This window comes from Microplitis mediator, chromosome 4, assembly GCF_029852145.1.
Source record: "Microplitis mediator isolate UGA2020A chromosome 4, iyMicMedi2.1, whole genome shotgun sequence".
NCBI classification, from domain to species: Eukaryota; Metazoa; Arthropoda; class Insecta; order Hymenoptera; family Braconidae; genus Microplitis; species Microplitis mediator.
Window position 1 is genome coordinate 13477709 of NC_079972.1, and position 27246 is coordinate 13504954.

At 29.9% G+C, this 27246-nt stretch overlaps 2 protein-coding genes and 1 long non-coding RNA gene across 3 annotated transcripts in view; 1 reads left to right on the forward strand and 2 right to left on the reverse strand.

Annotated features, from left to right (window-relative positions):
* Positions 1-635: 635 nt before the first annotated feature.
* LOC130666835 (speckle-type POZ protein-like) lies at positions 636-2874 on the reverse strand. The gene is made up of 3 exons (XM_057468143.1): positions 2666-2874; positions 891-1951; positions 636-816 (listed from the first exon to the last, which is right to left on the reverse strand). The coding sequence occupies exon 2, from the start codon at positions 1949-1951 to the stop codon at positions 893-895; it is 1059 nt and encodes a 352-aa protein (XP_057324126.1). The 5' UTR covers positions 2666-2874; the 3' UTR covers positions 636-816; positions 891-892.
* The window catches only part of LOC130666844 (uncharacterized), a 61567-nt gene continuing 37175 nt past the window's right edge, over positions 2855-27246 (forward strand). Inside the window, exons 1-2 of the long non-coding RNA XR_008989756.1 lie at positions 2855-3129; positions 3467-3620. This is a non-coding gene — a long non-coding RNA (uncharacterized LOC130666844). The remainder of the gene's footprint in view (positions 3130-3466; positions 3621-27246) is intronic.
* LOC130666830 (fork head domain-containing protein FD4-like) lies at positions 21013-27135 on the reverse strand. The gene is made up of 3 exons (XM_057468137.1): positions 26128-27135; positions 22255-22844; positions 21013-21798 (listed from the first exon to the last, which is right to left on the reverse strand). Exons 1-3 carry the CDS (start codon positions 26347-26349, stop codon positions 21375-21377), a joined length of 1236 nt encoding a protein of 411 aa, XP_057324120.1. The 5' UTR covers positions 26350-27135; the 3' UTR covers positions 21013-21374.

Consider the following 27246-nt stretch of genomic DNA (forward strand, 5'->3'; position numbering starts at 1 on the left):
CTGGGTACAGGTACTCTTACCCTACTACACTCACATTCCCGTTTTTTTTTATTCAAAAATTTAAAAAATTGACAATTATCAGCCACATTTACACTCATTATTATTCAAATAATTATCCTGGACATTTTGTAATAATAATTTTTTTTTTTAATTAAATTTATTACGCAAAAAATTACAGAAACAATGAAGACACAGATTACAGGCTCCGTGTGATCAATAACCAGATGATTTTCTTGAGGTGCATATTCGTATTGAGATTTGACGCTTCCCAGTTGATTACATGACAGTTTTTAATTTTCGCGCGCTGAGTGAAATGAGCGCGAATGTAGCAGATATCAGACAAATTTATAATTATTAATAAATAGAGTAAATAATCAATATAATCAAATTTTTAAAAAATGCGCACGTAGAAAATTTTGAAATCAATGAGTGTATTTTTTGTAAATTTTATTTTTCAAATTATTTATTTATAATTTTAAATTTATCTGATGTCTGCTACATACATTCACACTCATCAAGTGAATCAGTTAAACGTAAAAAGTGAACACTGATTAATTTGACGATCATTTTATGCGTTGGAGGATCAAAAAGGAATAAGTGATGTTGGAAAAAAATTTATTTAAGAGTAATTGATTTTCGTAATACTTTTTATTGGCTAATTAATCAATATTAGGTAAACGATTTATAACCTGAATTATCAAAAAAATACTTAATTTGAATGTAGAGTAACTTTTTAGAAAATTAATATATATAAAAATATTTATTAAAAATTATTAAAGTTTCAAATTATTACTGAATTATTTTCCGCTTGCATGGCTGAAAAAAAATAAGGAAAATAAATCACTCGAACAAAATAAAAAATACAAAAGTAAATAAGAAAAATAAATTACCATCAACATGAATGAGTAATTTTAGTTTGGTTGTCTTGACTATTTAGATCCGCGAGTTTTTTGAACAATTCGAATCCCAAAGAAGAATTTAATTCTTCTATTTTTTTAAATCCGTCACTTTTTGTAACATCTGACGCATTGATGGCTATAAACTTGATGACGTAGTCCAGCAATTTTTTAGCATTGTGACGATCTGCCAGAACCATTATTTCCCCCGCATTTTCACAATTCAGAGATCTGCTGAGTGACTCCTCGCACTTTTCTTTGAGTGATGGCAGTTGGTACTTATCCGCTGCCTCTAATAAATCACCAGCAACAGCATCTAGGTCTGTGACTTCATCAGTATAGATGTAATGCAGAAGGTTTTCGAATGTCTCAGGCGTGATGTCCGGTATAGAGACTTGATTAGATTTTTTTTCGACCATATCGTGAGCAAACATTGCAGCGAGAACAGGACTGCGTGCACTTAAAATTATTTTATGAGCCTGGAATTCTTTATCCGCGATGATCACAGTAACATCGCTGTTGACTTTGCTGTTATAGAGCTCTCTATAATCAGCTATCATTTGATTGTTTGAAATGTTAAACTGGTTTTCAATTGTCAAAGTAATATCGTCGTCGCAAACAATAACTTCAGCACATACCGTTAAAGTATTATTAGGTATCAGTTCATGTTCTTCTCTCAATATTTTTCTTTTTTCTATATATTCTCCACAACCCCAGGATTTATTTGGCTGAAAATTGTGGTAGTAGTCTTTGATTGAAACTCTTTCTTGATTGTTATTCAAAATAAAAAATGTAACTGTGGCTGTCACATTGCAGGTATGTAAATTTGTTAGATATATTGATAATTCGTCTTGTAAATTACTCCTTTTATTAGCATTGTTAAAATATAATTCAATTGACCAAGTATCTTTAATTTTGGCTCCCGTTGAAAATTTTGGTGAGACCAAAATAAGACTATCCTCCGTTCCTGTATTTTTTATACGAGACTTCATTTCATTTATTTTCCACTCATACAAAACTTTATGTTTTTTAGTAAACGTGTAAGCTCTTTCCATCTGAAAAACCGCAATTATTTAAACCATAAATTTTTAATTCGATAACTTTTTATTTATGAGTGTGAATGTAGCGAACATCAGAAAAATTTAAAATTATAAATAGATAGAGTAAATAATTAAAAAAATAATATTTATAAAAATGCACTTATTAATTTTTAAATTCTTCAAGCGCGCATTTTTGAAAAATTTAATTTGATTAATTATTTACTCTATTTATTAATAATTTTAAATTTGTCTGATATCTGCTATATTTACATGAAACTGAAGTTATCAGACGTCTAATAATTTTTGGATTTTTTTTAGACAATAAACTATAAAAAAAAAATATTTGAATTTTTACTTGTTTTTTTTTGTAATTGACTTTGAAAAAAAAAATTCGAAAATTACTAATTGTCTGAAAACTTCAGGATCATTATATTTACTCATTATTATTTGTGAGTGTGAATGCAGCTGACAATTGTCAATTTTTTAAATTCTAGAATAAAACAGAAATTTGAGTAGAATCAAAATTTAAAAATGCGTACTGAGATAATTAAAGCATCAGTACACGAATTTTTTTCAATTTCATTATTTTAATTTATTTATTTAAAATTTATAAATTGTCCCATGTCTACTACATTGACATTCCCGTTTTTTTAAATTTGAAAATTCAAAAAATTGACGATTGTAAGCTGCATTCATATTCATTATTATTTAAATAATTATCCCGGGCACCTTTTAATAATATTTTTTTCAAATATAAAATTTATTACACAAAAAATTACAGAAACTCTAAAGACACAGATCACAGACTTCCTTGATGAATAACCAGATGATTTCCTTAAGGTGCATATTCATGTTGAGACTTGACGTTTCCCAATTGCCCACGTGACAGTTTTTAATTTTCGCGCGCTAAGTGAATCAGTTAAACTTCAAAACTGAACACCGATTAGATTCACTCTCATTTCCGTTGAAAGTCAGAAAAGATGGCGATGATAGAAAAAAATTTATTTAAAAGTGACTGTCCTCCGTAATAATAATTATTTACTATATAACTAATTAATCAATATCAAGTATAATCGATTAATAACCTAAGTAATAGAAAAAATACGATACTTCAAAGACCTTAACCTCGAAAATTTAATGCCTATCTCATAAATTAATTAATTTGATGACTAATCCTCAGTAACTATTCCAAGGTACAGATTAAACGATATAATTTCAAATTAAACTACTGATTATTAAATTAATTTAAAATAAAAAACTAATAACAATTTATGCGCATGCGATAATTTCTATATAATTCACATAATAACTTATTTTCATTGAAATAATACTGTTTACATTAAAGTGATTGCATGATTAATTAATCATTATTCAATTATTATTATTCTTATATAATTTCCCGCTTGTTCAATACATCATAACATCTATGATAAAAAAAGTTAGACAACAAAAAAAAACATAAGTTTATCGTCAATTACACTTTATTATATAAATTTTTTTATTTTTAACATCAATTCAAATTTTTTTCAGCTAAACAATCGCAGGGATAGTGCAAGAAATCAAAGACTTAAAATGCATTTCATCTTATCCGAGCATCTGAGCCCCCCGCTGCCAACAGCCAACCAGCCAATGAGTTGTATCACGTTATCTTGTTTTGTATACATATATTTCTTCAAACTAACAGGTAGATCATTCAAAACATAATATATATCTATATATAAATACATACACACCCGCAAAACCGGCAACTCATCGCGCTTGTTTTCCGCCTGCTCACGATTAGTGACCGTCAGTCTGGTATCTATAGGGGCCTACGGGCTTTCTCTGTTCCTACACACTCTCGTGTTATTCCTCTTACTCTCAAGTAATTTGCCTTTTACACCTCCAAAAATTAGTTTTTCACACCTACAAAAACCACCGTAATCATCCAACCTTTTTTTAATTGTTTAAAAAAGTATATTCAGCTCACATAAATATTAATGAATTATAATATCTATTATCAATCATTTCCGACTTTCTATTTACTATCGAATAGTAATGACTTATGGATATTTCAAATTAACAATAGTCATATTCAATTCAAAACACCTTATTAGTATAATTTAAATCAATAAAATTCTATCAAATTTATTTTATTTATAATTCAGATTTTCACTTTCTCTTCTCTTTAGTAATTAAATTAAATGCTGTATAAATGTATATACATTGTATACATTTATTTATTTATTTATTTATACTTAATTACAAAAATAAGTACAAATAATAATGACTCTAGGATTAATCCCGTCAGAGCCCGTTTACATAAAAGAAAGATACGCCAGCAGCTCATACAATATATAATCAATAAGATTAACAATTATAGACATAATTATATATATATTCAGTTACTATTTATACTTTTTTCTAGTCGCATTAAATATTTATAATATAGATTCTTAAAAATACTCAGGCTTTTAGCGGATGTTGTTTTTATCGGTAGGGAATTCTAGAAGTTAATACCTGTTACTAGAAACGAATTTTGATAATGATTATTGTGACAAAGTGGTACACATTGATATATTTTAATATTTGATAATCAATTTATTTAAATTTTTAATAGATTATTAAATCCAATTGATTTATTTTCAATCGATAATTAAATTAATATCAAATTTTTCTCACGCACCGGCGGCCCCTGTACAGAAAAAAAAAAATTTCTTGCCGTAAAAAACTTCTACTCGCATTGAACAATTTCTATTTGTCGTAAGAAATTTTTTGCATTATGAATTCAAAATGAAAATTTTTGGCGCGAGAAAAAAATTTTTAGTCTTAAAAAATTTTTGTTTTCATTTCGGCCTGAAATTTTCGACTCCAAAAAATTTATTTATGAATTTTTTTTCAATTCCTTATTAAAATTTCCCGCGAAAAATTTGAAATTACCAGGTACATATTTAAAATTAATAATGATTTTAATTAATCATTAATGTCAACTGTCGTATTATTAATATTAATTATTATCACAAATAATTATCGCTTCTTTGCCGCCGAATGTTTGATCGTCTCTAAAATAATAAATAAGCAAAGAATTTAATTATGTATAAATTAAAAAATATGCCCGAATAATAACACATTTAAGTAATTAATTCTATATATTTAATATTAATAAAGAAATGAAATTATAAATTTCATTAGTACTCAACATGTTTCGGCACGATTAATTTAATTATTTGATATTATAATAAACCAGTAGCAGCGTGCAAGCTTTCATCGCCGACAACCGTATGATATGAGCATACTTGTATACATTTATACCAACTCGTAAAACAGTAGCTGAGATATATGTGAATACCTTATGAGTAATTGTACTCGTCGGTAGAATTCTCAACTCTCTGTAATCATTCGCACGCAACAAATATTACTCCTCAGTGTAGTCTCTACGTGCATTTAAAAATCACTCATCGACAATTCTTGACATTATATACAAATTTATCCACACACTTGTTATTATTATAATTATTATTTTTCAAATTTAAGTCACCTTGATATCTGTACAGTTTTCTCGTACAAAATTCTCATCATTGCACATCCAAACTCATACTTTTACTCTGTTATTTTATAAATCAATTACGCCATTTTTAAATAATAATTTTTTCAGAGTAAATTCAATGTTACACTGTAGAAAATTTGCGGAGTAAATGCGGAGTAAATGATTGTTTATTTATTTAATTCCTTCGGAGTGAAATTTACTCCGAAAGGGAGTAAATGCAGATTTAAATAAAATCCAGATCACTCCGAAATCACTCTGCTGAAAAAACAATCTCCTTATTTACTCCGTATGCAGAGTTTTTTTTTTAAACTCCGAAACGCTGAGTGATGGAGTGAATTCGGGTGGAAATAAAATCCGCAATCACTCCAAATTCACTCCCAATTTTTTACAGTGTAATAGAATGGAACTGAGACAAAAAAGTGGCGATTTAGTCTAGGAATCGAACCCAGATCGACACCAAAATTAAATGAATAGAAAGTCATATATCCAAAAAATAATAATACAGTATACAAAATCGGGAGCGAATTATGATCCTGAAGTTAGCAGACAATTAAAAATTTTCGGATTTTATTTTGAACAATTAAATTTAAAGAAAAAAATAAACTGAAAAAATGCACATGTAGAAAATTAAAAAGACTATAAGTGCAATTTTTTTAAATATTTTTTTTTTTTGTAATTTATCGTTTTTTAAAAAATCCAAAAACTAATAGACGTCGGCTAACTTCAGTATCATGAGCGAATTTGATTTGAATTCAAATTAATTCTGTCACTCATCATAATTCCGGAGTTTTTCTAAAAATTACTCCGCATACGAAAAAAAAACATTCACTCTGTGATCCGCAAATTTTTTAGTACAGTATAATAATAATAATAATAACACACATGTGTTCACTGCTGATCTCGATTATTAAACATCCCGCGGTTGAGAGCATTCATAACAGCAACAAACTAATAAATAATTAAATTGATATTATATATTTATATTTATATTTACATTTACATTTATATTTATATTTATATTTATATCGCATCAGCTGCATCAGTCATCCCTCGAATGTGCTCAAGGAATATATAAATACATTGCATGATATAAGAACACTCGCACCGGTTCAAGGCGTCTTCGGCGTGAATCCACGAAATATTTATGCCCCGATTCCACTGATTATTAGTGCCGTTGATCACGATCATCCGGAGGTAAATTATCAAGCAATCATATGATGGATCACTGCATTAAATGTCTATTCAATATTTACGACATATTAACAACAGTCACAAAAATATGAAACAATTTATTTTTATAAATATATAATAATAATAATAATAAATATCATAAAATGAGAAACTCATATTTATAGGGTTCTCGTAAAAATTATGACGTAATTCGTAATATAAATTTTTTATATTAATAAAAATATAAATTTGCATACAAGATAAAATGGATGCCACCGCAGTTTAAATTTATTATTATTTTTTTTTCTTCACACGAGTTATTTATATACATTAGACAAACATCTATTATATATATATACATAATTCAAAACCAAATTTCCAAAGATTGCGTGCGACCACAGCCATCCGCAATATTATCCGAATCTCAAAGAATCTCAGGGTCCTGTCAAAAAGTTATTATCCTCGACGCCCAAAAAATAAAATATCAAAAGTCTGTCTGATGTCTGATGTCTCATGTACCAGTGCAACAAAGTCTTGAGAAATATCTTCACGCGAATCGTCTCAGTCTCTATATATTTTAAAAACATGCGAGCCATAAAATGTAACAAGATGTTGTCAAAAAATAATACTATCGGAAGTGGTTCCGTCGCTTCCGGCAAAGTGTGTTTATGCCAAACTTCTTCAAAACATATAAACACATCCACATATATCTACACATATATGCTGATATATTACTGCCTTTGTATTATTATTTTTAGTTATAAAGGCCGTTGGTTCAACATCAATAAAATATTATACCAAAACTTCAAGCTGTCGTGCATCGTCGAAGCTCATACATTCATATATATTATATCTATATGTATATTTGTATTTATATGCTATATTATATACACAAAAAAATATAAAAAACGATATAATAATAAAATAAAATACGTACTAACCAACAACCCGACGACAATGAAATTGCGTGCAGCAAGGATGTGGTCACTCTTTCTATTGTCCAGAATATTTTCTGTTTGTCAATTGGTTTTGTTATACACCTGGTATACAGAGGAGGCTCCACGGCCTTCTTTACTGTCAATACATTTTGAATATTGTTCAAGAGGGTGTTAAGTATATGGTGAATTAGCATCAGGTACCTATACATATATCCAAATAAGTCACATGTTTTTTAAATAATAAAAAAAAAAAAAAACATGAAATATAAAAAAACAACAGTCCCATGTAATTACGAGATTCCATTATGCATAAATAAATATATTCTATGCATATGCATATTGTATCTAGTTGATAATAAAATATACTTTTGCCAGACACAGCAATTCGCCGATACATTCAAGTCAACTATAGCGTAATGACTATGCAATGAAAATAATAATGAAAAATATATATGAAAAAAAAACATATGTGATAGATAAAATAATTGAAGGGTTGTTATATATAACCGAATATGCAAATGCTCATGATTAAAAAGAGATATCCGGTGATATTAATACTTAAGAGGACAAACCCTTTGGAAACGTTATGCGCTTTGTCGGAATATTGTAAAAGCTAACGATTGCTGGTTATCATACATTATTTATGGTTATTGGTTATCATTAGAGTCATAATGTCCACTCTGGACACTGTGTTTGTCACTAAATTATACAGTTGTTTGCTGGCTGATACAATGTTGCTATAAAAATAGTTAGACGTTACTATAAACTGATATTAATATATTAAAGCTGAAACGCTTGGCAGATCTTACCTTAGTATGCCTGATGATTTTTAAATAGAAAAATAGTTAATTCATGTGATTGTTCATAAACATTGTAAGCAAATTATTGCTTGAAAATGTAGAAGGTCGTTGTTCTCGTTTAGCTTCCGGAAAATCGTCGTACGCATTTTGTACAGATACTATTATTGTAATTATCTTTATAATTATATTTGTATCTTTGATGATGATATTATATATATTATGTGGGGAACGCGGAAGCTTAATTGTCAGCGTAGAATTATGCATTTGAGCCCGATGTTTCTCTTGGGCATTGTTACGTTTTTTTTAAAAATAGTTGCTCTCTGTGAGTGAGTACAAACCGCCCTGTTTCTTATGTATGCTCAATTCATTATGGGAAAAGTGTGCTGTGCTCTCTATAACTTCCTGTGGGAAAATGTTGATAACTGAAATCATGACTATGCCAATTGATGTTAAATATAAGTTTGTGAATTTAAATAAATTTACCTACTACATTATTTTTATTATTTAATACCGCGAATTCTTTTAATTATGAAACTTAATTTTTTTATCATAAAGAAATTAACGTTCATATAAATTTTTAAAAAATTAGCGAAGTAAATGCGAAGCGGACAAATGTTTAATCCCTTGAGTTAAATTTACTCCGAAGAGAAGTTTATTTTAATACTGAAAATCTGTTTCGGAGTGAACGCAGATTTAAATAAAATCCAGATGACTCCGGAATCGTTTTTTTGAATTCGGATTTTAATAAAATTCGTAATCATTCGAATTCACTCCCATACAATTTTTTTTTCCAACGAATTCACCATAATTTTGGCATAGAAAAATTTTTTCGGCAAATTTCTAAGGTAGCCGTCTTACCCTGGGCCTCGGTCTCCCCTTAGCGTGTCCATTAGGGTGAGCCAAAAAAAACAAACTATCGAATTTACGTCTTAAAAAGGACCTATATATCGAGAAAAAAATTCTCCCATTGGGCAAAATTTTTAGCTCAATTTTAAAAGGTGTCGGTAGCCATTTGAAATTTCCCATTTAAATAACATGCAAAAAAATTTTTTTTGATTAAAAATATTATAACTTTTGAACCATTTGAGACAAAAATTCAGCTCTAGAATATTCTTGTAGGGCATTAAATTTCTCAAAAGAAAGTCCTGGGAGTCGAATTTGTAAACTTGATATTTTGTATACTTACAGGCTATCAAAGTCTACAGTAAACAGAATCATACAAGTGTAAGGTTTTATTTGGATTTTCCAAATACTTTTCTTTTATTGTGACCGATAACAAAATATTATTTGGTACAACGTGGATATTGATGGTGATTTCATTGCACTACATGTAGAACAAATTTTCTCGTAGTATTGATATTTTTAATAATAAAGCCTTAAATTTGTATGATTCTGTTTACTCTAGACTTTGATGGCCTGTCAGTATACGAAATTTCAAGTTCACAAATTCGACTCCTAGGACTTTTTTTAAAGAAATTTAATGCCCTACAAGAATATTCTAGAGCCGAATTTTTATCTCACACGGTTCAAAAGTTATAATATTTTTAATCAAAAAAAATTTTTTTGCATCTAATTTAAATGGGAAATTTCAAATGGCTACCGACACCTTTTAAAATTGAGCTTAAAATTTTGCCCAATGGGAGAATTTTTTTTCGATACATAGGTCCTTTTTAAGACATAAATTCAATAGGTTGGTTTTTTTGGCTCACCCTAGTGTCCATGACTGAAAATATTTTTAATTCGCTCACAAATTTTGAATAAAAATAAAAAAAATTTATTACTTCTATTAAAATTTGCTGCTCTATAAAAAAAAAAAGTCATAGAAAAATTCTCAGTGCAGAAAGTTCACATTAAACAACAATAAATATTTAATTAACTAAAAATTTCCGAAAACAATAATAAAGAATGAATTCACAGCGACTCCGTCTTAAATTGAAAAAAATAAAAATAATTAAAGTGTTTACAACTAAAAATACAGATTAAAAAGCCGAGAAACAATAAAATAATCCCACAGCTCTCACCGCGATGACAACAACATCAACATCTTTAGATTCCAAGGCGTGGTGGGAAGTTAATTTTCCTGTGAGAAAATAAAGATCAACTTCCATCCGCTAAACTACTGGCACCTCGGCCTGCACGCAGCGAGCAATTATATTAGCGTGGGTTCTAACAACGACAACTCTTTAATTTCATCTTACCTTCTCGGCATCCATCCTCTGTGTATAACCCTGCCAGAGATGAGTACTGTGAATCTCCGTGTAACGTATAGTATAAACATTACGGCTTTACCAGCTTGATTACTAGTATTACTACAAGCATACCGAGCCTCTCCACGGCAACTTTTCTCCTGTCTAACTCACGGCTACTTCATAATTCTTTTCATTATTCATTATTATTATTACCAACTTTTTATTTTATTTTATTCACTCACTCATACTCTCCTACCTCCCGTTATTATCATTATTATAGCAAATAAATTCTACCCAACTTTATTTAACGACCATTTGACTTTTTTTTATCCTTACTTATAAACATTACAAACCGCAGAATCATACTTTTTAATTTTATTTTATAACAATACCTCGTCTATAACGTCTAATTGATTATCAACTTAACATCATCCGCGGCGCATTGTTATAAAACTACTGTATCCAATTACTATTATATACATATACACACATATATATATATATGTAACTAATCGCCGAAGGTCAACGTTTTTATATCAAACGACATTTATTTCCCCTTAGACATTAGTTTGTAGTTTTCTGTTCTGCTCCGTACTTGTTAGTCGCGTCATATTATTATTTTCGTTGTTGTGTCGTATTATACAACAACAAAAAAAAACATTTACTACTACAATAAACCAGCCGCATGTATAACCAATATTACAGTCCACGCATCATTTTACACGGTCTGTTAAAAAGATACCATTAAACTTCATAGGATGTTTTCCCTTATTATACTCCAGGCATTATATTGTCAATCGGCGACAAGTCGATGATCGTCAGCAATTTTCCTCACTATTACAGTTTAAAAATATGTTTTTTTCTGCCCTTCTTTTAATTTACTGTGTGGGGCTCAATGCACAAAGTAATTTTACACGTTAATATTTAAACGTTTCTACAAAGTAGGGAGAAAAAGTTAAACGACTATTAGAGATGCATTAGAGAAGGATGTTTTTAACTGGCGGCAGATGTTGAACGCTCGTTTGCGTATTAGAAGAAGAAGAAATAATAATAATAGTGCGCGTTTTTTTTATTTTAGCGTTCCCGAGTCGAAATATTAGACGTAAGTTGAACGTTCTTAACGTTTTAAACGTAAATTGAACGTTTTTAACGTTTTGAACGTAGATTGGAGTATCATAAATTGAAAACATATTTATCATAAAACTAAACCTCATTTATACTTCCAATAAGAAAACATTAGCATATATCAAAAAATTTTTTTTAGTTTCATACTTCTATCTTTAACACTATATATGTATATCTGTTCATATATTATGATATCAAGGTGATGAAAATTGTGATTACAAATATTGAAATAAATTAATTAATGTTATCATTAAACTAAAATCATAACTCATGAAATTGCCAATTTTTTATGAACCAAAATACAAAAAAATCGTTCAAATTACTTTCAAAACGTTCAATTTACGTTTAAAACGTTAAGAACGTTCAACTTACGTCTAATATTTCGACTCGGGTTGATATCATGATATATGAACAGGTATAAATATATAATGTTAAAGATAGAAGTATGAAACTGAAAAAAATTGTTTTTTAAAATACGAATTTTTTATTTAAGAGCCAGAAAGGCGGACGATAAAATTTTACAGAATTGGCGTGATTATAATCCAGGAGTACAAAATCGATGAAAAAAATTTTTCGGTATGCTTATGTTTTCTTATTGTAAGTCTAAATAGGTTTTAGTTACGTTTTCGATTTATGATACTCCAATCTACATTTTGAATACGTTGAAAGCTGTCAAATTGAGTTTTTAATGTCCAAAACTTTCAGTTTACATTAAAAACGTTCAATTTACGTGTAAAACGTTACGAACGTTCAGTTTACGTCTAATATTTCGACTCGGGTTAATTAAAATAAAAACTGCCGTGTATAATGCGAGTGAGTATTGCAGTCACTGTTGGTTGGATGCTACTGTGTACTGGTTTGAGCATTAACTGGTTGCTAAATAACATCCCTGGGAGTTGGGGTTTCTAGTTGACGCCCCATCCGGGCGTCGATATGCGTTTAGTTAAACCACGGAAGATATACAGCAATTTGTCTTCTCTGCTTCCTTCAAGTTCCCCGAGCCCTTTTCAAAGTAATTAATCAAGATGCTCTTATTCTTTCTCTATATCATCAGCAGTCTCTTTCTTACTCTTGTTTTGTTATATCTCGGGCTTTATATCTGTTGCATATGCACAGTAGACATTTACACGCAAGCATCCGTGACCAAACATCAAGAAACGGACATTAGTGTGATTCTAAACAAAAGATTTTGAATTTTTAATTTACATTTAATTTTACTGGACTAATTTGAAAGAGAAGTTGTTTTTTTTAATTTGATTTTCACAATTTTATCAGGCATGCAGATTCTTTAAATTTTAATTGCTGAGCTCTGGGCGTTACTGGACTTTTTAATGAATAAAAAAATTAATTAAATTAATTAGTGATAATTAAACATCAATGATTTTAATAAGGCTCTAATTCAAGATAATAAAAAAAACAAATTACATTTATTAGTTGGATTTTTATGGATTTTATCGCATTTCCGCACATACAGGCCATCAACCGTTAAAACTTAAATTTTAATTAAATGACCTGGGAATAAAAGTCGAATTTTTTGAAAATTTTAGATAATAAATTTTTTAATTTGTTTACTTTACTAATCAATCCCAAAGCATTTCGCGGGTTTCGAGCTCAAAGTTTCATTATAAAAAATAAATCAAAAATATTACTAAGGCCTCAAAATTTCCAAATTTGAAAAAAAATAAAATTTTAAAAATTTGGTGTAAAAAATTGGATAAAAACTAAAAATTTAATGAAAAATTAAATTTCAAAAATAGCATAAAAACTAAAAATTCAAAAATTCAATGAAAAATTAAATTATAAAAATTTGATAAAAAATTAAATTTCAAAAATGGACAGAAATTAAAAATTCAAAAATTTGATGAAAAATTAAATTTCAAAAATTGGATAGAATCTAAAAATTCAAAAATTTAATAAAAATTGAAATTATAAAAATTTGATAAAAAAGTAAATTAAAAAAATTTTACCAAAATCTCAATTTTCCTTTAAAAAAAAAATGACATTCAAAAAAATTTTTTTTTCCTCAAAACACCTGTCAGCTTGATAAGTAAATAAAAATTAAACTTTAATAAGAACCAAATATTGTCGCATTCCTCGTAATTACATGACACAAATTTTGACATCTACACAAACTTACAAAATTTTCCTACTGACTCTTTGCACAATAACATAAAATATCGGTTTTAGGCACCCGGCAGTTTTGCCGGACACGAAGCCAGAAAATAATCGCGTCTGTACTCTCCTTGTGTATATACATATATACACATACTAGGCTCCAGGAAAACAGAAACGAGTGTTTATCAAGCCGTGTAATTATGCAAATAATGTGCATGTTTGGTAGCACTAAATTAGACGCGCGCCTTCAGACGTTTTAGTGTTAGTCTCGGTGTATTTATACAATGATGTACATTCCATACACAAGACTTGTGGTCATTTAAATAGTAGGCACTTTACATCACATATATACGTCCTCCTATATGTATGTGCTACAGTACACCGTGAAAGTAAATACTGTGTACGTATTAAAATTAGTTCTTATATTATGATCGTTATCCAAGGCTGATGAGGGCTCCTTTGCTTTTTGCTCCTAAGCTTGATCCAAACTCGGAATAAATCCATACCCATACATGTATTGTACATATATATATTATATATATGTACATTAAGCTTACTACGTGTTTTGATATAATTAATTCGTCCGCTTATTAATTTATTCTGTTCGTGCCGCTTGGTCGCTGGGATCGGTTAAAAATCTTAAGACTTGAGGTAAAAGAATTTTATACTTGCACATTAAATTTTATAATGATATTAAATAAGATTTAACGTGTAATATTATACTTATAGAATGACATTTTTGTTATTTAATTTATTACAGGCGGGATTACATAATTACGATATTAATATTTTTTATCGCGAAAGAATCAACTCAAAGAAAAAATAATTATTTTATTTTTGGTTGCTGTTACTTCTTGCGAGTCCTGTGGATTATTCGGGATCGTGTGTGAGAAGAAGAATCGCAATTCGTTTTGTCACGGATACGCTCGAGCCGATATTCCCGCGTACCCACGTCGATCATTGACTTTCGATTCTCTATCTCATTCATTATTATTGTTGTTGTTATTATCGTTATTTTATTTTTTGTACATTGTTATTTTTTGTCTTGTTCTAAAAGCCGATGCTTGTTTCGCGCGTGCTCTTTGCCAGCTTGAGCCGAACTGTTTATAATTGATTGTTTCCCTTCACTTTGTCTGTTAAATTCACACCAATAATCTTTATAATATTCCCCAGTAATTCGTTACTTTTTTAAACTCCTTTAAAGTCTTTCTGGGAATAGATATTTCATATAGATTATTTTTTTACTAATATATATAATTTAATATATATTTATAGGTAACTTTTATTATTTTCTATAACAATTTTTTTTTTTTAATTATAAAATTAAATTCGTTTTCAAAAAATAATTATAAGAAAAGGGGCATAATGGGCCCGCTCTCTGAGAACAAAATTAATTTCATGGGGTAAATTGGTACTTTTAAAATTTTTTAATCTAAAATTGACATCAATTTTTTTATTACATAACTCGTAAAAAATTTGTGGAGTAAACGCGGATTTAATCTGGAGTAAATTCGAAGCCGGTGACTGTTTATTAATTTAATCTCCTCGGAGTGAAATTTACTCCGAATCGGAGTAAGTACGGATTCAAATAAAATCTAAATCACTTGCTGAAGAGACAAACTCCATTTTTACTCCGTATGCAGAGCGATTTTTTTAAAAACTCCGAAACTCCGAGTGATGGAGGGAATTCGAATTTAAATAAAATCCGTACTCACTCCGAATTTACTCCGAATTTTTCAGTGTAAAGCTAAATAAAGTTACAAATTTTTTAGTAGTCCATTTTACCCTCTCTTTCCATAAATGAATAAAATAAAAAATTTTCTGTTAAAATAAAAATTCGCTCGAAAGTTGTGTAAACAAAAAATTTCATCATCTGAAGATAAAATAATAAGTTAATTTATTAACAACAACGAATTAAAAAAGTAAAACATATTTATGTTTCTATAGAAGACAATTTGCCACATCATAACACATTAAATAACAAGACACAAACAATACACCTCGCACGGTGGTCTGTCGAAATAAATATATATTAATGTTTTTTATTATTTTCTCAGTAAATATTTCAAGCTTGTTAAATATATATAAAGAAAATACCGATGAGCTGAGCAGAGGGTAGTAAGTTGACTCGTTTTTGTCGGATCATCAATTTCACAGTTACCCTAAATGCATTTATAAAGTCTCATCAGCTTCAATATATATACATGGCATGTTCTGTGCGATATTATAGATGAGACTTTCTTTAATTTAATATCCTCAGTGGGGGGAAGTAAATAGAAATGAAATTGGGATGAGATGAGTGAATGGTGAGCAGAATAAGAGAATACTTGCAGAGAGTTAACTTACTCTTTATGGTATTGGTGAATAGAATACAGTATATATCTATAGGAATATATCGCGATGAGGATCCGCCGGAGGCACCCTGAGCGCGTGGCGAATCGCTAAATGAACAACGGCCATCACCAACTTGCCGTCTCTTCGCGTTTCTTCGGCTTCTCTATCTGATGTACGCGGCATCTCCCAGCAGAGCGTTTATCCACAGCTTGTGTTGTTAATATTATTATTATTATTATTATTATTGTTATTATTGTTATTGTTATTGTATATTGTTATGTATGTCTCAGAGCTTACAGCGCATCAGTTCAATTTACTCTTGAAATATACGTGTGAGATATTAAACTAATTTTACAAGACACGGCATCATCAACAGCAGAAGCTGCAGCCGGTGTCTTGGTCTGGGCAATCAAGACACCACGATCACACACTACACGTTATATAAAGAAAGAGTAAGTAAGTATGCTGTGTTGTATGGTTGTTATAGTCCGCGGCGGGCATCCTCGGCATCCAAGACGAATTAAAATGCCAACGGGCGTACAATCAACTGCTTGACGAGACCTCGTCGATTGAATTAATGTCACTATTGCAGTGAAACTATGAATTAGCGTGTCAGAATTATGAAGGATTGAGGATTACTAATGATACCAGTTTAAACTACATCTGTATACTTTTTTTTCACTTCAATTCTCTTTATTATTTTTTTTATAATTTCAGTTGTTGGTTATTTATTTTTTACTTATCATCAAATTAATTTTTTTGACTCAAAAAAAATTTGCAGCAAAGGAAATTTATTTTTTCGATAATCAAATTTTGGATTCAAAATTTTTTTTTAGAAAACGAACATTTTGATGATATTAGAGTTTTTCAAAAATAAATACCGGAAATTAATTCTATTTGGATACTAAATGATTTAAGTTTGAAAAAATGTTCTATTACACGGAAAATAATATTAAAAATAAATAAATAATAGTAAAAAGTGGAATCTGTTATCAATAAGTACTATTATGTACTTAATGCAAAGTAGTTTACTAATTTTTGTAGATTCTTAAAAACTACTATCAATTATTTCGAAAAGTAAGTATATATTATTACTTTTAGGTATATAAATACGTGACTTATTAGTGAAAATTAATCAATTTATGGCATATATCTATTAAAAACTAATGATTGGTCAAATTAAGAATTGCTATTTTAGATATTGATTTTTCCAGCCGAAAAATTGCAAAAGTTACGAACTTTTATTTTATAAATTCGATATAACTGATCAATTATTAACTTAAAATATCATGTATTATTTATCATAAATTAATTTACAATATACATAAATCGAATAAGTGGTTAATAATAAAATGAAAAATTAGTATACTAGATACTGATTTTTTTCTCATAAAAATATCGAAAACTTTTAACTCTTATTTTATAAATTCTATCCCATTGACTAATAATTAATATAAAATGTCATTTATTCGTTATTATAAATTAATTTATTATATACATAAATCGAATAAGTCGTAAATTTTTTAAATTTTTCTATGTTTATTTGAATAGTAATGAATAACTGTAGATACCAATTTATCGATTCTTTTTCATATTAATTTTAATATACGAAATTACAAATTTTGCTCTTCTATGTGTATCAAATTTTAATACAAATAATAGTCATTTTGTAATATATAATGATCCTGGTTTGATATTAGTATACAAATATACTAATTTTGAGTCAAAAATAAACTACAAACTATTAAAATTTTGAGGATTATTTTTTTCCGTGTACGGACAGACTAAATAATACCGGAGATGTAAACAGTAAAAAAAATTCCAAGTTTTAACAGCTAATGCATAATATATGACCGCTTACTACTGATAATTTTTTATCATACTTTTGTATAGTTAGATTACAAAAAAAACAGTCATACATTTCAACTTGAGCTGTTGTCTGATTATTACCAAACTCCAGAATTTATTCGAATCAATTATCTAAAAAAAATCGACAGGAAAAATGAATAATTTCAAAACTTCCGGTCGTGAATATTTAAAAAGTAGAAAATTTTTTTCTCACCAATAAATTAATATATTTTACGTCCATCTTAAATTACTGTTAAAAAAAATTGCATTCGTGCGAAATCCTGATTACTACTGATAAAAAAAGTTACTAGAACTCTTTAGGCAAATGTATGGTCCCCTCCCTCTTTTCTACGTGCACTCGGGGGTAAAAATTGAGTTGATGCAATAACTTTGCAACAATTGAAGCGATAAATTTCCTAAAAATATTATTAAATCAATTTGGATTGACTTATTCATAAAAAACATAAAAAAAACTGATGGCTCCCACGAGTTCCGGATGAGCATCCAGCGCCTTTTCTGACAATTATTTTTTTATTACCGCAAAAGTTTGCTTGAATGTCGATAGTCAATATAAATTTAGCGATCGGAAAGCGCGAAGCTTATCCGCTCGGTTTTACGGTTCAACGATCGAGTGGCTCAGCTAAAAAAATATATCGATTTAGCTTTTGTATCAATCCCCTATTGAAACTTTTTATGATAAGCGACGTTTATTTATTTCATAATACACTTACTTCTGCGGTTCAATCGTAAAACACTTGCTCGCGTTTGTCTATTATTCCAAACACGATATTGTTATTTCGTAAAAAAAAAATTAATTATTTTTTTACTGAAATTTAAGTACAGTAAAATATTATTATCGCGTGTTAAAAAACTTATCAGTATGTAGAGTACGTAAAAGATATAGAAATATATATATGTGTTTAATATTTGCAAGTAAAAAAAGTATTTAAAGTAACGAGAAAAGAGCCCTCTTGACAAACGAGTGGCAAATGGATACAACCGTGGACAAAAACTGAAAGAGAGGCGGGTCTCACTGACGAGCTGGTAACTGGCTGTGAATAATTTAATAGATATTACGTCGTCTGCTTTCACGTGCACTTTTTTACTTACTCTACTCTATATCCTCAATTCGTATTTTATTTTTCTCACCAAACTTTATTTATTTTGTTTTATTAATTTTATTTCCCATTCACTTATGTGCCCTCTGGACGAGGTGACGCTTTAATTTTTTGCGCCTCCACTCGATCAAACCGTCCCATTATCTTCAATTTCAACCGACGAGTATACGAGTAATAACCATCCCAGGATAATTTACTTTTTAATTTCTTTTTAACTTCAACCTTATCAATTTTCATTTTATCGTCCGTGTCTCTGTATGTATATATATATATACTGCTGCGTTTACGGTCATATAAATGCCAATAAAACAAAAATAACTCAACTATATCTTGTTTATATATTACCCTCCTTATAAATTATTTACTTCAAGATTATCAATGAATTTTTATATTTTAACATGCCGCAATTTTTTTATAATCAAATAATCATCGATAATAAAAAATACTTTTATATTATCTATCAAAATTCATATATAATTATTTTTGATACATATTATATGCATCGAATTTGAAATTCTTATTTTTTTGTGAGGAAAATTTTCTCTCGATTGGTTTTTTTCAATTTATAAAAATTTTTATTTTCAAAATTTGAATTACTTGAAAAAAATTTTTGTAATAAAAAATTGCTCAGCAGGCTAGAAATTTTTTTGTAACTATTTTTAGATTTGAAATAATTTTTGTATCTATTATTTATACTCTGAAAACTATCAAGTTTGCCAAGAATTTTACCAAGAAAAGTAAAATATTCAGATATACTTTTATTAGATTGTTTACCGCAAAGTTTCTTGTATAACCGACTGTATGACTTCCTTAGAATTGGTATAAAAGTACACAGATAAGCGATTATGGTCATAAATAAAATAATGAAAACATTTTTACAACAATTCGCCCAAAGTACGGATTTTTGTCATTTAAAAAAATTTTTCACTGTAAAAAAATTGCGGAGTGAACCCTGTTTGAATCCGGAGTGAATGCGGAGCAGACTGTTTATTTATTTGATCCCCTCGGAGTAAAATTCACTCCGAAGTGGAGTTTATTTTAATGATACTGAAGTTAGCTGACGTCTAATAGTTTTGAATTTTTTCAAAACGATAAATTAAAAAAAATAAAAGCATTTAAAAAAAATACACATATGGTTTTTTGAATTTTCTACGTGCGCGTATTTTTATTTTATTTTTTTTTTTCTTAACTGATTTATTGAAGAAAACAAAAAATTTTCAATCGTCTGCTAACTTCAGGGTCATTTATTTTAATATTAAAAGTCTGAATCGGAGTGACTGCGGTTTTAAATAAAATCCCGATCACTCCGAAATCACTCCTCTGAAAAAACAAACCCCCTATTTACTCCGTATGCATAGTGGTTTTTTTTACTCCGAGACTCCAATTGACGGAGTGGATTCGGACAAATAAAATCCGAATTTACTCCCGATTTTTTTCGGTGTAAATTCCGAACCCCAAATTCCCGAAATAAAAACCCCAAATTTACTATATGTAATTTCTATTCATTAACAAAAGATTAAACTTAAAAATAATTTCTACCGCGATAAATTATCGTCAGTAATTCAACGTGCAACGTTACCTCTATCGTACAATAAAAAACAAATAAATTTCGTTTAAATTAAAAATAATCCGTATGCAAATTCATAAGTTTCTAACGTCGTCCATAAAAAAACAGCTCAACGGTCGACGATAATAAAAAAATTGAATTTAAAAACTTGCACACTCGAAGCAGTTGTATAAAAGAGTACATTGAAAAGGAGTAAAAAAATACAAAGAGAGAAACAATCGTCATTAAAGGCCCGCTCGCGGTTTTTACGATCTTACCATCCGGTGATTTAGCAGCTAACTAACGATAATTGATATCGCGGCTTACATATATATGGATCTATTGTAACATAAGACAACACTTTTATTTTTTATTATTTATTTTTTCATACTTGTTTATTATGTACAGGATGCTACACATGCACTTTGGCAATACATATTATTATTTCGACTCCTTTCTACGCAAATTTACTTCCATCCATTTTTTTACGACCCTCACATCGCAAATAAAAAATAAAACTCTTCAACGGAATAAGTCTATACAGAGATCTTTCATTTTATTACAGAACCATCTTGCTGAAAAAAAGTACACAGCTATTGTAAATAAGTCTCATTACTCATTACCCATCAGCTCATTACAATCTTACAGACTTACATACTCTTCATTTATAATTATAACAAATTATATTTATAACAATTAACAACACAAAAAATAAATTTAAAAAAACAATCACGAGGTTAAATCTCTAGCTTTAGAATTATCTTCAGCATTGTACGGATTTATCTCGCGGATTTCCACCCGCGAATTTTCTTCACTCGGCGGCATCGCCAGTGCAGGAAGACTCAGAGCCGGTGCTCCAAAATCCTGGACCATGCCCACAGTTGGCTCGAGTCTCAGGAGGCTGGGATAAAAATTGTACAGAGACGAATTTACCATCGTCTCGGCCAGAGAAGCCTTCGTGGCCTGGTACCCAGGATGCAGAGCAAACAAATTAGCAGTAGCGAGTGCCGTTGCGTAGAAAGCCGCCGCCTGGTTCAGGGAGTAGTTTCCCAAGGGACTCAATCCCGGGTATAAATTCGAGTGCCAGGGCAAAAGACCTTGAGTTGGGCTCAGAATGTCCTGGTTCACCGGGTCCGCATCTAGATCCAAACATCTGAAACCATGAAATAATAAATTTTTTTTTAAAAGTTTTCCTCAAAACTCGGGTGTATAATTTTGGTTATTAGTTGTTAGCGTATGTTATTATGGAATAATAATATAATATGTCACGCTAGTGTGTCATGCGAAAAAGTTGATTGGTATATGTAACTATATATATATATGAGACTGATGTTACATGTATAAGCATTGTATTGTATTATATATTATATTATGTTATTACACATACATATGTAACTATATATATATATACATATAAGCAAATACATAAACATATGTGTACATATATAATATTTTCCCCTATCATTCATCTACATCGATATTCACATCGACATCCACACAAGGACTTAAAGTACATGCACTTAGTCATCGGAGGGTAACGACGCGGATTACTGTCCAATATAACTCAGTGACATTTTGCTAACTGGTTGTTAACGAAAGTAGATGTTACCTAGAGGGTCGTTGTTCGCTTGTCGGGCTACTGGTCTTGATAATACTTTCAATATTGAATGATTTACCGGGTGAAACGAGTGGTTTTGGTTTTTTGATCATCACTCGTGTCTCACTTTCTATTGAATCACGAGTATTGTTTGATGACGAGGATAATCCGTCGATCGAACATGATAGCTGGGCATCGCTGGTCATTATCGCGGTATTGTGATGACGCTTAGATGCGTTATCATCCTCTTTATTAATTGAGGAGAGACCGGTTATTGATGTAAAATTAAGAAAATCTAGCTGGCGTTGAGTTAATGCGAAATTTTGATCTTGATAGAGGTGAAGATTGTCGTGATGATGGCTAGATTGATGATGCGATGGAGAGAAGTGATTAATAGCTGGGGAACATTCAGATCCCAGGGAATTTGTTGATGCCAATCTCGCTGCCGTTTCAGCCAGAACTTTGCTCTCTTCTTTGGCGGATTTTGGAAGCTTGAATCGCTTACGACGTCGGAGGTACGATCCGTTTTCGAACATTGATAAGGCTGCGGGATGCAGGGCCCAGTAAGCGCCTTTTCCTGGAGTGTGAGGATTCCGCGGGACCTTCATCAATTCAAACAGAAATAAATATATTAATTTTATTGACTTTCTTTAGTCACCTGTTCATTTTTTTTTTTTTCGTGATTTGAAATTTTCGTATTAAAAAAAAAACAAATCTATCTGTCTTTTAATGTATGTTCTGTTGAATTATACACGAAGGGATTTCGTGAGCGTGCGTTCACTTGAGCGGTAAACTTTTCGACAGCTAACAGACATGATATGACGCGGATGTCTACTTAAAAGTTTTCTCACCTTTTATATGAAAAAAAACAACTAAAGTTTTTACATCTATTTTGTTTTCGATATATTACAATAGGCAGGGTAAAATGGGTCGTTAAAAAAAAATTTCTGTCATTAAGTGGATCGTATTCAAATTTTTTGAGGTAAAATGGGCAGTTTATTTTAAATTAATATCGGAAAAAATTTTTACAATTAAATTTGACGATTACTTTGTATTAATATGTTCATTTAACCCCATTTTATTATATATTTAAAAGTCTTTATTATCTAAACATGACATTTAATTTCTTGTCATAACACTTGCTCATTTTGCAATTGACCGTGTGTAATTACCGTCGCTTTTAATAATCCCGCACGTGCGATGCGGTATTTATATAGACTCATATTCATATTCATATTCATATATATATATTAAATAAGCATAATAATACTTGATGGGTTGACTCGAGCAGTTGCTGTCTACATCAGACTTTCAATAAAACTCAACAACTTTTAATATTTAAAAAGATAAAATGATAAAATGAACATGCGCGCCATATGGGATAAATATATTTGACGACTTTTGAATATAACAATATTATAAACATATGTAAAAATTGAGAAAAATACCGTTCTTAAATGACAAGTGTATATCTTTATAATAGTTTGCTCGCGTGCCAGACATATTATACATACACATACATAGTACACATGAAATAACACGATGAAAACTCACGCGGACTCATTAAAATGACAAGATAATTTCATGACTTGTTCATCACGCTATATCTGTGTTTCATGTTAATATATTCTGTCATTTCTTCATTCATATTTTACGAATATTAATAACCATTTACATATATATACATATACATACATATTTTTATTAAAATATATATTATAATAAAATAATCTTTTGATCATTATAATTATTAAATATAATAATTAAAATAAACACTATTATGATTATGCGATAAAAAATATTTAAATTAAGTATACAAGAATGCTAAGCGTTTCATGAATTATAAAATATATAAAAAAATTTTCTTTATATATGCAGAAAAAAGATTTCTTGGAGTAAAAATCTATTTCTGGTTCCAAAATTCCAAATTTTTTTTCGCTCTAAGAAAATCTTATTTTTAATTCAGGCGCGAAGACATTCTTGTTTGAATGACTATGGTGTCATAATAAAACCGGAGCATGTGGGCCACCTGACGGAAATTCAAATAAACACGTGCAAAAATTACTATGACCGTAGTGAAATTGACTACACACAGGGAAATTATTAGTAAAAAAAAAATTATTCAAGAAGTTTGATATTGTGAGGACATGTGGTATATATCTAAATTTTTCCCATGTACATTGTAAAATATAGTATTCGATAGCGTGTAAATGAAGTGCAATTTCTATTAGCAACATAGTAACAATTTAGTTACTGGCTAGATGTCCCCGAGTCAAAGAACAAATTCTATTTTAGTCTTCAAAAGCCTCAATTCTTTTGATGTTTTATTTGCCGCTCACAAAGTAACTCTACTTTAGTACTCAAAATCCTCAATGAGAACTATGAGGTCTAAATTTTGAATTATAACTAAGACCTCAAAATCCTCAACGAATGAAAAGTTATACTTCGGACTTTGAAAAATTATAGGAAAGGGAGGGGAGAGATTACGTCGAATGAGACTTTAAGGTTCAAATGTTGATAAAATTATTCCTGTATGTTTTGAGTAATTTGAGGCTCTAATCCAGATTATGTTATTCTAGTTTAGTCCCCAAAGTGGTAAAATTGGTCGTAACTACTACTTTGAGGACTAAACTAGGATAACTTTTTATACTGTTGTCAGCTTCCAAATTCTAAATTGATCCTCAAAAACCTCATTGAGACCTTTGAGACTTAAATCCGAATTTGTTTTTTGACTCGGGTCCTTACAGTACCAAACTTTATGGGTAATTTTTACTCAAAAATTCTCTGACCGTAGGGGAGACCAGGGTTGGTTGTCTCAGCGGTCATTTGTGGCGATCGGTTTATCTATCGGTGGCAAAGAATTTCGACGCCGATTATTTGACACTCATCAATGTTCGTATTTCGTTCGTTAAGTTGTCTATTGACCTCTGTGACAACCAACCCCGGTCTCCCCTATACGGTTACAGTGATTTATAATGCAATCGTTATCAATTTTACTATGGCCATAGGAATTTTTTCATGTGTTCATTTAAATTTCCGCAGGTGGCCATCATGCTCCGGTTTTACTATGACACCATAGGATTTCAAAAAAAAATAATTTCTCCTGTAATACAGAAAATTTCTTGGGACAAGTAAAGATTTTTCGCACCAAAAAATTCTTTATCTTTGTATATAATGTACATATATATGTATATATTAATGGTAAAGTATTCAAAAGTTTTACATAATGTAATCTTGTTTTAAAAATTTTAAATAATAAAAAGTTTGAAACATATATGCCCATGTATGGATATGAATATAAATATGTATGTATATAATATATAATACTGAAAGTAAAATTATATATAATAATGAGCAATGATAGTGTAGATGGACTTTTCAAACAGTCTTGTGAACAAGACTATAGACAAATGACCATGTAAGTATTAAAATTATTGATGGAGCTATAACCCTGACAGAGGGGGAATCGGAGTCCTCGTTGTCGTTTCAACGAGACACTTTACAAGACACCGAGAAAAAAAGGGGTAATACTTATATCTTGTATTATACAAACTTTGGCATTATATTATTATATATTGCATCATGTAATAAAAAAGTTTTACTCGGCTGTTCTTTTGCTTGGAGAAATTATTTATTATTAAATGTCGGAATCGTCAATGAGGGAATAAATAGCCGCTTCAATTATTTAATAACAACTTTGTAATTTTACTTTTACATAAATATTTTATTAACTTATTTTCATGTACTCAGATCGTCTAAAAAAATATCATTATTAATTCAAGCAAAATTTTTATTATTAAACGTTTGTAGTAAAATTTTTTTCGCGGTTTTTTTTCTCAATTTAAATAATAGTTGGTAATAAAATTTAATTAATCAATAAATTACCTTAATAAAACAATCATTAAATGATAAATTATGACGTAATGAATTTTGCCACCGTCTCGTGTCACGTCGATAATACGGAAAACGGTCAGCAATAAAACGATAAATTTCAGCAAGCGGCAGCATTTTTTCTTTCGATGACCAAATTGCCATTGCTGTTAATGAAATGTAAGAATACGGCGGCTTCTGCTCGCCATTGTACGATTCCCTCGATGGTCTTGGCATATTAATTACCTATGTCTCAATATATACTAATCAAATTCAAAACCATTAATTAGAGTGAGCATTTCCTGCTAGCCGAGGTCTGCAGGACGGCTGCCGCGAAATTCACCCACAATATTCTCAAATCACTCGAAAATCCCATTTCAAAAATCTCAATCGTTATCAAAAAATATCATTTTGTTTTTTGGATCAATCCTTTACTTTACATATTTACTGCGTTAATGACAAACCACAAATTACTTGGTACAGTAGTAAAATAAACTACACTATAGTAGAAAAAATTTCACAACACTGTCTGACACAACGACGCCTCGTTTCACTCGCTATTGAGTTTTAATTGCCGGCAAAAATTCAAATGTCATGCCGTTAAAAATAAATATCACATTGTCATATATTTTAAATATTTATCCCACAAAAGTATAAATAAATACAATCTATAGAAGTAGTTTCCGTAGGAATAGACAACGAATCAGGTTTCGGTAGCCTTGACTCTATTGCCAATATGATCAATACAAAATAACAAGGGTCATTATGACACTTAATTAATAACGGGTGGATATAAGAGCATGTAAGATAACGAACATACAACAACAATAACAACAACGTGTACTCGTGATTCTACCGGCAGAGAAACTATATCGATATTTAGAACCACGATATTAAGAGCGTAGTGTGTTAGTAGTCATAGCGTTTGCGCATCTCCATCGCGTTTCCTCTCGCTGATTTTTTTAAAATTATTTTTATTATTTCGTTCCCTCTCTACCTGAATCATTCCCCATACCGCGAACGTCCCAGACCACGCGATTTTCATGCCCGAGTGATTACAGTTCGCGAATCGTGATTTGTTACACGTAGAGGGGCGGGGACTATTTCAGGCCCCGCCCACCGCGAGTTGTGTAG

Bases quoted from the DNA above. Each gene is read 5' to 3' on its own strand.
- LOC130666835 (XM_057468143.1), bottom strand. From the start codon at position 1,951: ATGGAAAGAGCTTACACGTTTACTAAAAAACATAAAGTTTTGTATGAG.
- LOC130666830 (XM_057468137.1), bottom strand. From the start codon at position 26,349: ATGCCAAGACCATCGAGGGAATCGTACAATGGCGAGCAGAAGCCGCCG. The intron at 22,845-26,127 runs GTAATTTATTGA...GAATTGATGAAG, and splicing joins TTAATGATTGTTTTATTAAG to GTCCCGCGGAATCCTCACAC. The intron at 21,799-22,254 runs GTAACATCTACT...TCATGGTTTCAG, and splicing joins AGCGAACAACGACCCTCTAG to ATGTTTGGATCTAGATGCGG.